At 54.8% G+C, this 16312-nt stretch overlaps 1 protein-coding gene across 5 annotated transcripts in view; it reads right to left on the reverse strand.

The window, feature by feature from the left end:
* Positions 1–4108: 4108 nt before the first annotated feature.
* GPRC5C (G protein-coupled receptor class C group 5 member C) overlaps positions 4109–16312 on the reverse strand; it is a 29879-nt gene continuing 17675 nt past the window's right edge. For 3 of the 5 annotated variants that reach the window (XM_019650960.1, XM_019650955.1, XM_019650956.1), the window contains exons 2-5: positions 12008–13088; positions 9397–9491; positions 7188–7337; positions 4109–5619 (exon numbers count right to left, since the gene is read on the reverse strand). In XM_019650960.1, coding sequence (XP_019506505.1) covers positions 5587–5619; positions 7188–7337; positions 9397–9491; positions 12008–13058 — 1329 coding nt within the window. In that variant the 5' untranslated portion in view covers positions 13059–13088 and the 3' untranslated portion in view covers positions 4109–5586. Of the gene's footprint in view, positions 5620–6752; positions 7338–9396; positions 9492–12007; positions 13089–16312 lie in introns of those variants that run through there. The other 2 variants (XM_019650958.1, XM_019650959.1) reach the window with 2 other exon arrangements.

Here is a 16312-nt window from a genome sequence, read left to right on the forward strand (position 1 = left end):
CAACAACTTGACTTGGAGCTGATGGGTCCTGGAAAAACACAATGTTCCCCTTCCCCAATTCCCCCAACACTGTTCCCTTCCCCAACTCCTCAATAAATTCTTTAAAAAGAAGAAGAAGAAGAAGAAGGGGAAGGGAAAGAAGAGAAAATCCTACTTTGCACGTGGGGAAGAGGGGTTGGTGCCAACAGTATCCTGTCCCCATGCTGCGTGTCCCCCGCTTGGCTATGACCACCCTCACCTGGGCCTGGTTAAGAGACTGGAAGGAATCTTCCCCAGCTGGGACTGATTCATTTTTTTTCCTCCAAGACCCCACTCCCCCACTCCTTACCTCCGTGTGTATGTGCATGCAAGTGTCGTGTGCGTGTGTGTGTGTGTGCGCGCGCGCGTGTGTGTGTGTGTGTGTGTATAAGGGGTTGCCCGGTTTCTGCCTTCCCTATGGAGAGAACAGGCTGAGCCGCTGCCACGTCTGGTGAACTCCAAGGACTGGGGCCCAAAGCTGAGCTCCTGCTGACCAGGACACTCCCCTGCCCCTCAGTCCTGACAGCCTCAGTTGGTGGCCTCAGCCCACAGAGCCCCCTCCCCCCAGTTTCTCTCCAGAAACCCCAAGGGTGTCTGATGGACATGCTGTGTGAGTCTCTTTCTGGTGCCACAACTACTCTGACTGCTAGTGACAGGTAAACACCTGAGCCTCCCTCATCCCATCCCAGGGCCTGCTCAGCACCCACATTAGAGCAGGGGCTGAGAAGGTGTTTGCACAGTGAGAGGAGCTGGCTGGCCACATCCTGCCCAAATGCTGTCAGGTTAAGGGTCTCAGTCCCCAGGCTGGACCGAGATGTCTGTGAACCAGCCTGGAGGAGGGGGAGGCCAGAAATACCCTCACAGATTTCAGGGCTGGGAGGCCCCTGTGTGGGCTGGCTCAGCACCCACTTAATCCCCCACAGAAGTGGTTCTCAACCACAAGAGTTTGCCCCCAGGGGACACTGGGCAAAGTCTGGAGACATTTTTGGTTGTCACAACTAAGAGGGCGGTGATACTACTGGCATCTAGTAGGTGGAGGCCAAGATGCTGTCCAGCATCCTACGATACACAGACCCCCCCCCCCCCAGAATGATCTGGTCCCAAATGTCAGCAGTGCGAGGCTGTGAACCCCCCTCCCCCCAGAGCCGGATCCATTACACCCACCCATGTAACGTAAGGAGCCTTGGCCTCCTGGGAGAGTCTTTCTCTTGGGACCTGGGACCTGCTATGTACTGGACCCAAAAATACAGGGATGTACGCTATAGGTACGAGCCCGGATCTGGGGCTTGCAGCTGGGAGGGGACAAGAAAAAGGCCACAAAAGACTGCAATCCGGGAGGGGAGGCTGAGTGGAAGGACAGGGTCTTGGGGGTGGGGAGGACACTGCGACCGCCTTCCCCAGGCAGAAGTGGGGAGCGCAGCGGGGGCCCCACAGCCTGCAGCGGAAGCTGAACAGCCGGTCCCAGCCCGCTGGTCTGGAGGCCGGGATCAAGTTGCAGGGATGTCGGGCGGGGCTTGGGGTGGGGAGCAGGAGGCGGCCTCGGGTTGGCTGGGGTCGGGGGCGGGCCCTGGCTGGAGAGTGACGTGAGAGCGCCCGAGGCTGAATCCCCACCCCCACCATCCACCGCTCCAGGTGTGTCGGGGGTTGAGTGGAGTGTCTAGGGTGCAGCCAAAGGGGTTCCGGAGCCCGCGCCCTCCCCATACCCGCTCAGGGTAGGGCTGCCGCTGTGACGCTCTGTCAAGGAACCGTAAAGCCTTCTGTGGCCTCCAGTCCCCACCGGCCCTCTGGTGCAGTGGGGGAAAGAGCAGCTGTCCCCTTTGTGCTCCCGCTCCTGGCAGCAGAATCTACAGAGGGCTCCTCCCGGGCCCCCTGCCTTGGCGAGGCCTGGGGAAGCCATCAGAGAGCTACTGGGATTGGGCCCCACTGCCCACAGGGACCCAGCACCTCTGTCCCAGGCACAGCCGGGCATTAGCCGTGCATCAGCCCAGCTCAGCTCCAGACCTGAGTCAGGCCACTGGGACGCACCCTCCGCAGAGCCCTGTGGCGAAACCCAGGCAGGGTCAGGGAGCTGCCCAAAGTCAGGGAGCTAGTAAGAACCAGGTCCCACCTAAGGAGCCCTGTTGACAGCAAAGGTGCCCCTTGGGAAGGGGTGCCTGTTGGAAGCAGGATGTGCCTGCCTAATGCTCACAAGGATCCAAGATGGAACCCACCGTCACCACTCCCACTTCAGCCCTTGGGCCTGACCTGGCAAAGGAGGCGTCAGGCTGTGAGCGCCAGAGAGCAGGGACCAGCTCTGGCTCATCTCTATGTCCCCGGAACCGGCACTCAATAAACATGTGCTGACCAATAGAAAGCAGTTCAATCCTCCCTCTTCAGCCCGGCTTCTTGACTTCCTGTGTCCCAGGTGACCCTCTTAACTTGTTTATCCCTGTCAGTCAAGGCACTGCCGAGGGGCTGTCCCCCTCCTAGCCCAGCTACCTGCCATCCCACTTTGGGGACCCGATGCATGAGGGACAGCAGAGGAAAGGGAAGACGTGGCATCGCCAGAGGGCTGACAACTGGTGAGATCTGGACTAGAGACCAACTAGAGATCTGGACACAGGGCAGCTAGATCCTGGATGCTCTGCCTTGGCCGTGACTTTCAGGAGTGACCTGGAGGGGCTAGAACACTAAATACGAACTCAGTGTTAGTACTTCCATTTTACAGATGAGGAAACTGAGGACGGGTCAAGAGAGCTGCCCAAGGTCACAAAGCCAGTAAGCAAGAGCTGAGATTTGAACCCGTGGTCGTCAGCTTTGGGTCATGTTCTCTCCTCTGCAGACCTGCCTCATGCTACAAGGGTAGTAGCTGGTCTCTGGCCCCCACCTCTTCCTGAGGGTACTGGTGTCCCCTCCTTCCATCACTTGCATCCCACAGAGGGACCCACCACCCCAGCCTCCTCTTTATCGGCATCCTTTCAAGGAGACCAAGGTCAGAGCCGCGCCCTGAGCCCAAGGAGGATGAGGTCAGAGCATTACCAGGCTGTTGCAGATGCTAAATAATTCATGGGCTGCTGTGAGTGGGGTTTGCAGCTTCCGGACGGCCCAGAGTGCAGACAGCAGACAGGAAACAAAGTCTGGTCACCTGCACCTGCGTCTGACCACGTCCCCATGGGGCTAGCGAAAGTGCTTAGGCTTGGTGAAAATGGGTTGGAGAGCTGACGAATGCTTCTAGATGCCCTTCCGAGACGCATGACAAGGAGCAAGTCAGTTAACCTGTTTCTTGTTCTTCTATGAGCTGTGAGGGGCTCTGAACACATGTGGGAACCACATGTGTAAACTGAATGCTGGGCGTGGCACTTGGCAGGCCCTCCTGGCCCAGGGAGGCACTGACCATTCCCTGGCCCCAGTACATTTTCCCACGAGCCCAGCATTTCACCCAACAGTGTCCCCTCAGCATGCCAGGCAGCAGGACTATACGGGTTGCCCCCTCCTGCCTCATCCCCAGGCCTTGTGTGTTGGGGTCGGGGAGGGGGGCACGGCTGGTTTGGGAAACCTGGTTTCCCCCTCTTAGAATAAATTCCCAACCAAGAAAACGTTTACTTGGAATCAAACAGCCTTTCTTGGTCTAGAAGGCCAAGGAATAAGAGTTAAAATATATATATTATTAATAAAGTCCAGACAAATTCTTAATGAACACGGGGATTCACCGGTAGCAATTCCTCACAAATGGAGGTGATACGGTCATTTAACTCCTAGCACTTATGAAGTCCAAACTACTCTGCTTCGAGCGACACAGTTCGACAGAGAGGGCATGAAATTTACCAAGGTGTTGGCCTGACCTTACCTGCAACGGGCTCTGGCCTATTCTGGTTTTCTTCCACTCAAGGCTTGTTGGTGATACAGCTGGACCACTTCTCTTACCGTCTTCACTTGGCTAAGGGTCATGAGGAATGCCTGAATCCGGGCGGGCCTGCATCTTTTAGGAGCCCATCCCTCCCTGAGCCTCACCAGCAGGCACCCAGGGGACTCGGACTATGAACAAACCTACATTCACTTCAGGCCACTCCCATGGCCGCTGGGCGCTGCAAGGACTCACGTGAGACTCACCTCGAAAAGCAAAATAGTGCCTTTATTCACCGTAAGGGATCTTAGGGCCACTAGCCTAGATCAAGAGACGTCTGAGGTGCACAGAGCTCCCCCCTTCCCTTCTATCAGAGGGAAGTTACACTCCATTCTTGGAACTGAGTGACCCTGCACAACGGATAGCAAACGGGGAGACTGTCACACGTGGGTATACAGCCTTACTTGCAACAGGGCCTGTTCACCCATCTAGCTCTAGAGAAATACTCCAGTGACAAAGGCACAGGCTGCTGGGGGCAGGAGGGTGGCACTGGAGCTGGGACTGAGCCTAGGGTGAAGTTGGGCACAACCCAGCCCACCTCCGCTGCTCGTCCTCACCCTCATCTTGGCACCCAGAGGCGATGGTGATGCTGGGCTGAGACCTGAGCTCCAGGGGCACACCTGGGGAGGCCCCCACCCCAGAAAAACCTGCTGTGTCTGGTACCAGATGGCAGGGCAAAGCCAGGGAGACAATCTAGAGATGTTCCCGGGTCTGGAGCTGTGCACATCTCTGTCCTTGGTGCCAGCAACATTCAGGTCCAACGGATGTCCCTCACTTCCCTGGTGGCCGTCAGGACCCTCTGGAGCATGTCCTGGGTGAGCAGAGCAGCGCCAGCACATTGAGGTGCCCACGGTGAGGTAGAAACCTACATATCTGCCCATCCGGAAAGGTACAATGTTCAGTCCTGGACGCCACTTACCTAAGGGGCCTTCCTAAGTCCCACAGGTCTGTCCAGGAAGAGGCCTAGACTCTAGTCCACGTGGTCCAAGATGCCCAACTGGTCCCTGAGAATGCAGCCCAACCCCCATCTTGTATCTTGATGGAACCCAGTTCATCGAAGGTGGGGAAGGCATGGGGGGTCATGGGGCATGGAGTGAAGCACCACAGGGGCTCAGATCCCAGACCCGCAGGCCATGAAGAGGAGTGGTGTCTGTCCAGGCCTCGAATGAGCTCTGCCCCAGTTCAGTGGCCTTCCACAGTCCAGGTGGTGGCAGAAGGCCCGGGGCTAACTCCCGCCACGGTGTGGCTCCAAAAACTCACGGAGGAGTTCACCTGGATTCACCTAGGCACAGAGCGGGGCAAGCTGATGGTGGACACCAAAACATGGCCAGGAAGGCCCATGGTGTGACGACAGGAGCATCTGAGGATGGCCATCTGGAGACCCACAGCATGAGGACACCGGGGCTGTGATATGGGGGAGGGTGTCACGAGGGGGATGGAGGCAGGCTTGTATGCAGACAGCTCCTGGTGGCCTCAGTCACTTGGGGACCAGGAAAAGCTAGGCAGGGCAGGAAGAGGGGTGGTCCTAGAGCCCCAGCCATCCCCCCTCAGTCCACTGCTCCAGGTCGGTGGCCTCCGGGCCCTCCCAGCTCCAATGACAAGGGCGGGAAAGGTGCTGGGATCTGCCCAGCCTGGACACAGGAATGAGGACATCAGGACGATGTGCAGTCCAGGGAACAGGGCGTCTACCATCTCGTTTTATTTTGTGGGGATTGAGCCTAAAGTAACCAGAAAGAACAAGAGTCAAAGGGGACCCTACTGCTTGGGCCCCAAGTATGAGTTTATACTAAAAAAGGCATTGGCGTCCCCGGGGAGCTGGTGCAATCTGACATAGAAGGGAAAGCTTGGGTGAAGTTTGTTTTTTTTTTTTCCTCCAGCAACCTTTCTCTCCCTTCCAACAGAAACATTTTTTCCTACAACCGGTGTCAGAAAATAGCTTCTGGTCAGTTAGGGAGAAACATTCCCAAGCCGGGGAGGGGCGGGCTTTGCAGCCTTGAGCCAGTGTCCAAGGGTCAGGACACCACCGCTCATGCACGCCCAGGCCACTGGATGTCAGGGTCTCGAGAAAAGCTGGCTGGTCTGGGTGTGGCCACTTCTAAAGGCTGTGTGGACTCTCTGGGTCAGTTTGCTGACCTGAAAGAGGGACAGGAAAACCGCACCCCTAACTTACCCCAAGAACCCCATCTCACCCTAAAATGGTACAGCTCTGGGATTCTCAAGTCTGGAAAGGAGAAGACTGTCCAGCTCACCTTTCAGGGCAGTCGGGAGGATGACAATGAGCTAATGTGGAAAGGCTTTCCCCTGAGAGCAAATGAGCATTTGAAATCCTGCCCAGGAGTCAAACCAACCACAGCCTGGCCCGATCCTTTCCACTTTGTAAACCCGCTTCGTCAAGTCACCTAAGAGCACAGAGCAGAGCGATCCTTCCATCTCTTCTCCTGAAGGGTCTTAACCACTGTTCCCACTGAGAAGGGCTGAAATTAGCCCGTCTCCCCTTACACATGCCTCCCACTGGACTGCCTGCTGGGGGGGTCCCCGATGCAGCCAGTGGAAGGGGGCCTAGAGCCAAGCTGCCTGCTTTTAGACAAGCTCAGAGGCTGGACTAGACCCTAGATGGGAGCCAGCTCAGTTTATTGTGGTCACACACAACAGGGACACAGAGGCTCAGCTGAAGTTTCCTTCATTAGGTAGAAGCGTCAGCTGCTTAACTGCACAGAAGGAAAACTCACAGCAGCTTCCCTGTGGCCTGGATATGGAGGGAAGAGGAGGAAGGAACGACCCTTAGGCCACAGAGGAGCAGTTCGCCAGAAACCAAGAGCCTGGGTCAGGAACGACACTCCCAGAGGAAGGGTTAATAAAGCAGAAATGTGTTTATTAGGCACCTTGTTCCTCACAGAGGAGCAAGACCCTGGACAGAAAACGCCTGTGAAGTCTCTCGAGGTTGCCGGAATCTCTGCGAAGACTCTAGAGAAGGTAGGCGCTGGCAGGCCACCACCCCAAGAATACTATTTGGCTGGAGCGTGACCACTGGAGGGGACCCTGGCAAGAAGCCGGGGTTGGCTCCTCAATGCCACAAACACTGAGGAGTGGGGTGGGGGTCCCCGGGACACCCACCCAAACATTGGCCGAGAGGGAGGGCCCCACGGCTGAGGCACAAGCTGCCCTGAGCCAGCAAGAGGGGATGGGGAGCAGTCCCTGGCCCAGGCCAGGTCCCGAGCGCCCTTCCCACGTCTGCCTGTTGACTCCTGGTGCCGACTCAGTCCCACACGTAGGGGTTTCTAAAGACCTGAGAGTTCTTGTCATCTTTTGGTTGTGTGGCCGCCTGGTGGCTCTGGGCCGCATACATGTCCTCAGCCCGCAGGGTTGAGTTGGCACTGCCCATCACCTGGCTGTTGGCGGTGGCCCGTGGGAGGATGACGTCGTAAGCTCCTTCGGACTGGAAGGAAGAACAGGCGGTCTCACAGCCAGGTTCCGCCGGGCGGATGCACAAACACGCCGCTTCCTGCGGGGCTGTGCCTGCCAGCTCCCCCTTTCCCATCCCCCTGCAGCCAGGTCCCTGTGTCAGGCTGGGATGGATGACTCCACGTCTGGAAATGGAGGGGCTGACCTCTGACCTCGAGTCCCTTATCTCACCCAGCAGAGGACCAGGCCTCTGGGCATATGAAGAGGGCCCCCTCTCCTCCGTTCCCCTCCCCTCCATCTCCCAGGGCTTCACTCAGGGGCTGGCCCTTTCAGATGAAGCCTCTTCAAGACCCCTCCTGCTCCTCAAACCTTGGGGTCCAATGGAAGGTGAACCACACTGAGCTGTTGTCACCTGTCTGGAGCTCCCAGACTCCCTTGCTCCAAGACTCTCACCCAAGTCCCCCCAAAGGCACTACAATACCCAAAAGCATCCTAGCTGCTGGCGTGCCTGGCCGAGACACGCACTTCTGTCAAGGCCTGGAAATGCCCACACATTTCTTATCCCGGAGTCTGGGCTGGCCTGTCTCATTTGCAAATTAAATTCCAAATGGTTTTGGGTTTGAGAGTTTTAAGGTTTTGGAGACTCAACACCCAAATTCTCTGCCTGGAACCTGGTTAGAGCTGCAGCAGTCCTGTTCTTACGTGGCTGAGACAGGGCTGTGAGGTGCAGAGAGTCCCGAGGCACCTGTCCCAGCTCCCACGTTTGGAGGGAAGGTGAACTCCAGGCCCAAACTGCCTTACCTCAAGGGAAGGAACTGCCACCAAACCCCTGCAGCTCCAGGGCCCCAAGCCGCCTTGGGTCCACCCGGTGGTCTCTTACTCCCCTTCCCCTTGTAGCTCCTGGAACATCTAGATGGGCACCAGAGCCACCTGGGCTGGTTGTTAAGCCACACGCACCCTAGCTGGTGGGGGCTGGTAAATGTCTAACCACTGAGGTGGGCAGGAGGGAGCCCGATCTGTAGTGTTTGCAGGTTTTTGTAGGTGGTTACGCCCATCATGGCAGATTCTAAGTTATCAAGGTGATGTCACTCAAGAGATGCTAACCATCGCTCCCTCACACCACTAGCCCCACCTGATCTGCATTTTTAGCAAGATCCCAGGTGATGGTAATGCTGAGAGTCTGGGGACCACGTTTTCAGAATCGCTGTGATGCCGTTAGTTAGTCCAGCTCTCCCAGCCCCCTCCCTGGGAGTGAGGGGTGGTAAGCTAAGGGCACGCTGGGTGGCTGGGGGCTGGAGGACGCTCTCATTTCAGACACTCCCATGCCCATCCCGGCTCCCTCCCAGCCAGTGGCAGGTTCAGGCTTCGGGAGACAGAAGGGCTGGGGTCGGAAGTTTCAGAGACTTGCTTCACCCTGCCCCGGGCTCTCAGGGGAGCGGATGAGAACACCACCCTGCTGACCTCCCTGCTTCCTGTTCCCAGCATCCTGCCCAGGCGGGTCCTGACCTCTCCCCACAGCGACTGCCAGGCTGGGAGGAGGAACATATATGGAGTGAGTGCATCAAACCCACCATCTTCCTGTTCCCACCCCCTCCCTCGCCTAATGGAGCCTCTGGTTTCCAGAACCCAGGGGAGGTGTGAGGTCAGGAGTGGCTGCCTGCTGGTGGGGGGAGGGGAGCTGAGGCCCTCTTGGGACAGCTGTGGTGGAAGAGTAAATACCTACCCAGACTTGCTACTTGGTCCTCTGTCCCTTTGGGACCACCAAGAATGACACCTACTGTAAGCTGCTAAGGGTGAAGCTGGCAGCTGCCACCAGCTCAAAGGGCCCCTTCAGCACTCTCCACAGCAATGCAGCCCCAGTCAATGTGACGCCCCAATGACAAGGAGGAACTGAAGGCAGTGGGTATATCAACTCCAGCAAAAGCGCATCAGGAGCCGGGGCTCTGGGTTCCCTGAGTCTGACGTACTAAATGGAGACACCTGCCTTGTCCCTACCACCTCTAGCTCACCCTGCACTGGCCACATGGCCCTTTCTACCCACCCACTGAGGCTGGGCTCTGTGGCCCCATCGGGGTCATGGGGACCCCACTCACCGGGCCTTTGTGCATCAGGGCCATCTCCGTGGGCTGGTACACACTGGTCAGCAGCTGCCCGTTGTACCCACTGTATGGTGACACCGGTCTCTTGGCTGCAAGGAAACAGGAATGGCTGAGGGCAGGCCTCTCAGTTCCCTTTCCCAGCACTCAAGCAAGGCTCCCTGGGGGACAGGGAGACAAAGAGGGGACTAGGCCCCCCAGCGGGGAACATCTAACCCAGGGAGGGAGCCTGGCCAGGGGTGGCCAGCTTGAGGGTGAGGTTGTAGGTGTGGGGGCCCCTCTGGAGCCCAGCACCCCTTTGTTCAGATGTATGGGGAGCACGAGGCTGCTGGTCTTCCCATCGGGCTTTCCTGTAGTGTGGGACCCCCCCCCCACACACACACACACACTTCACCAGTCAGCTCAGAAAAACGCTCCTGTCAGCAACCTTCATATCCCCATCCGCCCTCCGGGGCGAGAGGCCACCAGGGGCAGATGGGCCTTCGGCCGCCTTCCAAGGTGGCCAGCCTCCAGCTCTGGCCTCTACCGCTGTGGGCCAGCTGCCAGGTGCCGGGGTAGAAACAGCAGAGCCCCCACAGCCCAAGGCTCCTCATGTCTTCAGAGGCACAGCTGGGTGCTGAGTCCCCAGGACCCACAGCCCAGAGCCCCCCAGGGGGGCTGAGTGCACATCCTGTGATGTGGCCCCGAAGATGTCTCCAGAACTATTTTCAGCTCCGGGGACCTTTGGTGTGTCAGTGTGTTGGTTTCCAGATCTGTTCCACCCTGCTAGGCACTCCCAGGGTGTCTGAGAAAAATTGCTGACCAACTGCGGGGCCCAGGAGCTGGCTGGGCTGCGAGGGCAGATGTCTGTCTCCTGCAGGCTGATGGCCCCAGCTCTGAAGGACCACAACTATACAGGGTTTCTAAGTGCCGGGCTCACTGGATTGATTTTTCCATTTGAAAAAAAAAAAAAAAATTTAAAGGGGGAAAAAAAAAAAAAACCCTCACAGCCCCAGAAGTGTTTGCCTTGAGAGGACAAAGTGCTGGGAACTATTTGGCTCTGACAAATAGGCATGGGGTGTGATGAGAGGTAGGGGTGGTGGAAGCTCCTCCCAACACTGTCCACAAGCCCCCGGTTTCTGCTGCCTGCTGCCGGCCTTTCAATTGCCCCCCACCTCACATTCACATACACTCAACTGGCCCTGCTCTGTGTGCCAGGGGCCACCCTGGGGGCAGATCAAAGACCAAGTGCCTGGTGTAGCAAGGGTCACTCCTTTCCTCAAAGCAAAGATTATGGAGATCTCAGTTTGTAGAGAAGATGCAGGGAGTTATTCTAGTTCTCTGATTCAGGCACTTTCCCTGCCTCTAACTCTGACCTCTGGCAGAGGCCTCAGAGCTGGCACTTGACAATCAGGCAGGTAAAGTCTTAAGCCCCTAAACGGCTTGCTCAGCAGTCTGGAGTCGGGGGCAGGGCTTGAGGCTGCCCCTCTCGGTTTCCAGATCATGTCAGATAAAGGGCTGTTGTCAGCCTGCTAAGAAAGCAGGTGAGACACATACAATAGGACCCATCAGGAAAGGCACAGTGCCTGGCACACAGCAAGGGCTCAAGAAGTGCTGGCGGTCCTCACAGTTCACAAGTGCCAGAGAAATACTCCTCCCTTTGGATGCTGGGAGTGCATCTGGCCAAGTCTCCCAGAGAGGGGCTGCCCCCATTCCTGCCTCCCAAGGGGGGCTTGGCACGGGCTGCAGAGGCTCCACCCTACTCCCTGCCGCTTCCACCCGGGTGGGGGGCCAGTCCAACCACCATGGAGTGCTGGGCTCCGACAAGAAAGTCTGTCCCATTAACAAGAGTCGGGCAGGAGCTTGGGGACAAGCCGACTGGATAGTGGGTGCTGCTTATTAAATCGGTATATGGCACGAGTGCTTCCATTAAAAAGAAAAAAAAAAGTAACTGAAAAGGTTTTGAAAGGAAACTAAGATAGCTGGATATGTACATTAATGAAGGATAATGATAATAATAGTAAAATAACAGTATTATGCACAGCTAACGGCTAATACTTCTAGGGCACCTTCCCAGTGCGAGGCACATGCATTAATTAACCCTCACCTGAATCCTATGAAGCAGGGTCCATTATTATCCCCATGTTACACATAAGGAAACTGAGGCACGCGAAGGTTAAAAATACCAATCAACGCTGGTAGGTTCTGAGGACGAACAGGAAGGAATGGGGTAGAATTGTGGAAAAAGTTGGGAGAAACTTTTGTTTTATCGGCAACGTTTCAAATTTTATGGTGAAAATATATTCATGCAATACGTGAGTATAGAAAAAAGATCTTTTAAAAAATGGAATTTAGGTGGCTCAGTTGGTTAAGAGCTCGCTCAAGAGTTTGAGCTCTGAGCAACAGCGGTTCGAGTCCCGGCCCGAGCTGAACAGCCGCTGAGCTGCCAACAGGTGGCAGGATGGCTCAGCTAAAAAAAAAAAAAAAAAAAAGGAATTTAGGGGCTTTAAGGCAGAACACTGTAGATAAATTTCCAGAACCTTCCATTTTGCTCGAGACCAGCCCCTGCCCTGTGGTACATGACGTGGAACAAAAGAAAGGGCTGTGGGGAGGGTGTCCCGCGACCTACCTGAGGCTGGCTCGTCCATGGAAAACGCCTTGTTCTCCACGAACATACTCTGGCCCTTCTGCTCTTTCAGGATGGTCTCGTAGCCCACACCCCGGGTGGGGTACAGGTCCCCCTGGTAGCTTTGCTCTGGGCTGGCCTTGGTCACCTGGGACACCTCAGGGATGACATAGAAGAGCACAAAGGCCCAGGCATTGGCCGCGAGGGCAATGGCCAGCGTGGGGTCGTCCCAGGTGGGACTGTTGTGCTGCTGGTTGCCGTAGGTGTACATGACAATCCACACCACCCAGATGGCTATGGAGGTGGCCGTGGTGAGCAGCACGAAGACCCCGTGTTTACGCCAGCGCTTGAAGCGGCCACACAGGGTGGGCCAGGCCCCCGTGAAGGCCCCCAGCAGCAGCAGCATGACGTAGATGAGCGCCATGACGAAGTCCATGTTGGCAATGGCGCACGGGGAGGCCGCCGCCCTGCCGGCACTGCCGTTGCCCAGAGGGCCGTCCTCGCCTCCTCCCCGGACCAGCGTAATGATCAGCCACTCCGTGTTGATGATCACCTCCACCAAGGTCAGCAGCAGAGCCACGATGAAGATGACCCAGCCCCGGGGCCCGTGGTTCTTCCGGGCCAGGAAATTGAGGGCAAAGACGTGGGCCACCAGGCAGGAGAAGCAGATGGCGAACAGGACCCCGAAAAGGAACCGCCGGGAGGCGCAGGTGGAGAAATCGGGCTTCACCACGCAGGCAAACACGAGGCAGAAGAGACCCAGGGTTCCCAGCAGGAAGAACACCTGGGTCCCCAGAAGGCTCCGCTTCTTGGTGTCCTGCACAAAGGGGAGGCTGGCCACAAGGATGATGGTGAGGACAAAAGTAGTGACGACGCCCGCCCCAGCCACGGCCTCCAAGATGATGCCCCAAGCCCCAGAGCGGTCACACAGGTTGTAGTAGAGGGGGTTGAGGTCCGGGCTGCAGCCAGGTGGCGCATGGTTCTGGGCCTCGGCCCCTGGGGACAGGAAGAGAGGCAGTCCCAGGCACGTCAGCAAGGCTTTGTGGATGGCCATCCTGGCTCCCAGGCCGGCTCCCACGGGTCCCTAAAGACACAAGGAGAAAAGGCAAGCTCAGTGCTCCAAGGTCAGACTCTGACATACAAGGTGCTGATCCCCCCATCCTGAACTGGGTCACACAGTGCAAGGTGCTCATGAGATTGTCCCTCTGGGCTTCAGAATCCCTCTTAACACAGAACTCCTGGGAGGCATAGCAACTGACCAGGGGGGCAAATGAGACGAAGCCCATTTGTCATCCCTATTCCTAGTCATGGAAGGGGAAGAAACTGTCGCTGAATTTTCAGGTCCCTCCTCTCCCCAAGCATAACCTGGGTTCAAATATCCCCTGAGCTCTGGCAGCTGGGGGGTGGTGGTGCGGGGGAGGTTAGGGGGCTTATGAACAAGCTTATGCCACCCATTCAGCACGTGCTCTCTTGCCCTGGGACTTCCAGAGTTCTATAGGCCAGATACCATGCCCCTAAACTCTGTCCCTGTGATGCCTAAGTCCATGGTGAATCAGCCGTATGTTCACTCATTCCCTCATTCATTCATTCAACAAGTATTTAACAAGTACCTGTGACAGGCATGACCTGTAGCCAGAAAAAATGAAGACAGTTGAAAAGTTGTACTCATCAGCACGTCCCCCTGGTTCCTCCCTGCCACTTCTTTTGTCTGCCCTTCATTTTCCCACTTTTAGTGCCAAGGCTTCTCTTCAGAATCCAAAGTTCTTTGTCTAGCTCAGTTGCTGAAGTCTCAGGCTAAAATAATTTCCCAGCTAGGGAGTTAATGGCTTAATGCAAACATTCTCCTATGAGGCATTACCATTTTAAAAGCCAGAACCAGGCAAGGACAATGTAAAACCCAAAGGAATGAATCTATAATGGGAGACTTTAAAGTGCTGTATAGCTAGAAGGGAAGAAAGATGTCTTTTACTCACACCAGGAAGATAACTTATTACTCCATCTGCTCACTCACTGGACCTGTCCCAAATATCAGCTTTACCAAAGAAAACCAAACCCCTATTCTCAATACCAATTGGATTTTTGCTGTATGAAGTGGGGGTACAGAATGTGGCAGGTTAAGGGAAACTAAAGACCAAATCAGTCTTTTCCCAATCAAAGGCTTTACATTTAGTTGAAGAGAAAATTTAAATGCTCTAAAATGCAAGTTATAAATTCCAAAATTCCAAAATGCAGGTACTCCACATTTAAATCACCCCATATATTCAAATAACTAGTTATAACCTTGCCTCTTCCTCTTGGGCCCAGAACTCTCCAGAAAGACGGCAACCAAGCTTTCCTGGGCTGATAGCGACCATTAGTGGTTGGCAGGGGAATGGCATGAACCAGTTCTATCCTCCTTACCACCTCTTCCTCTTTGATTTCTTTTCGGGGGGCGTTGGGTGAGGGGGTAGGGGGTGTTGTGCAGTTTATTCCCTTATGTTTTCACCATTCCTGGTTACTTAATTTCTAAGGCAAACAAAAATCCTAAATCTCAGTCAATAAAAATTGTCTCTCCATAATTGATAAGTGGGACACTGCTACTAAGTCAGGGAAAATAAAACTCATAAATGAAGTAAAACTGATGTAATAAAAAAGATCAACAATTTTCAACCTCCTTTAAGATATCCTAGGGGCTGGCCAAGTGGCTCAGTTGGTTAAGAGTTGGCTTAAGAGCACAAGCTCTGAGCAACAGGGCCGCTGGTTCGATTCCCACATAGGCCAGTGACTCTGCGCCCAAGCAGAGCTGTTGCTGAGCTGCCAACAGGTGGCAGGATGGCTCAGCTGGTATAACAATAAGATAGCCTGTTCAACGGTGGGCTATGCCCACCCATAACTAAGATTGAAGTTGGCACCTTGGGCTGAGCTGATGCCTGCATGGCTCAGTGCATAGAGTGTGCGTTCTTAACAACAAGGCTGCTGTGTTCGACTCCCACATGGGATGGTGGCTATGCCCACCTGCAACTAAGCCTGAACTCAGCACCTTGAGCTAAGCTGCTGCTCAGATGGCTCAGTGGATAGAACGTGCTCTCTTAACAAGGCTGCTGGTTTGACTCCCGCATGGGATGGTGGCTACACCCACCTGCAACTAAGATTGAACACAGCATCTTGAGCTTAGAGGCCATGAGCTGCTGACAGGCAGCCAGGTGGCGACTGGCACCCTCCACAACTAAGATTGAAGAACAACAACTTGTCTGTTCCCCTTCCCCAATTCCCCAACACTGTTCCCCTCCCCCAATTCCCCAGCTGCCTCTACATCTTTCAATTAAGCTTGCTCTTCCTATTAGCGTTTTTTCTAAATTAGTTTTCTTCTTTTTTCTTTTTTTTTTAGCTGAGCCATCCCGCCACCTGTTGGCAGCTCAGTAGCAGCTCAGCTCGGGTCTTGAATCAAACCGGAGACCCTGTTGCTCAGAGCTCGCACTCTTGAGCGAGCTCTTTAACCAACTGAGTCACTCGGCTGGCTAAATTATTTTTCAATTACAGTTGACATAGAATATTATGTTAGTTTCAGGTCTACAACATAGCGATTAGACATTTATACACCTTACGCGGTGATCACCCTTAACTCTTAATAAATTAACATTCTTATGCGAATTTCACTATTGTTTTCCTAAATAACTGGCACTATAACTGGGCTAGTTTCTCTTGACTTCCAATGCAAAAGCACGTTTCCCCTATACCGTGACTTAAATAAGCTTTTGCGGGAGACTTTGTGTAATTATGAACCAATAAAGCACACACAGTATTTACAAGTGCTGGAAAGAGAAAAGAGGACTCAGGGAGGGCTAACGCATAAGGAAGAAGACTGAACGGCTCCTGGAGGTAATTCACAGGTAACATGTTACCCCACCTTGGGCATCCCTGGCTCACAATAAGCAGCCAGAATTTGAGGAGACGTTGGGAGCTGCTGCGGAACTGAATGCCGAGAATGGCCACCCAGACTTAGCCTCCGGGAACCTGCACATCCTCTAGTGCTTCTCCTACCTCCCTCTTCCAGGTTCCGATTTAGAACAGGCAATTCATTCCAAACCTGCAAATATTTACTGTGCATCGGTGGGACAAGGCCCAGGTGTCCTCAGAGCTTTGGAAACACAAAGAGGAACAAACACAGTCCTTGACTTGTTGGTATTTAAAAATCTAATAGGAAAGATAAGGTAAGTCGACAGGAAAATTACACGAGGAAGAGTTCGAGAGTTCGATAAGCGCCACACAACAGAATTTACCTCTAGGGGACAGAAAGGCGCTACAGGAACACAGAGGCAGCTCTTCCAG

The sequence above is a fragment of the Hipposideros armiger genome, unplaced genomic scaffold (genome assembly GCF_001890085.2).
Source record: "Hipposideros armiger isolate ML-2016 unplaced genomic scaffold, ASM189008v1 scaffold_150, whole genome shotgun sequence".
Taxonomy (NCBI): Eukaryota; Metazoa; Chordata; class Mammalia; order Chiroptera; family Hipposideridae; genus Hipposideros; species Hipposideros armiger.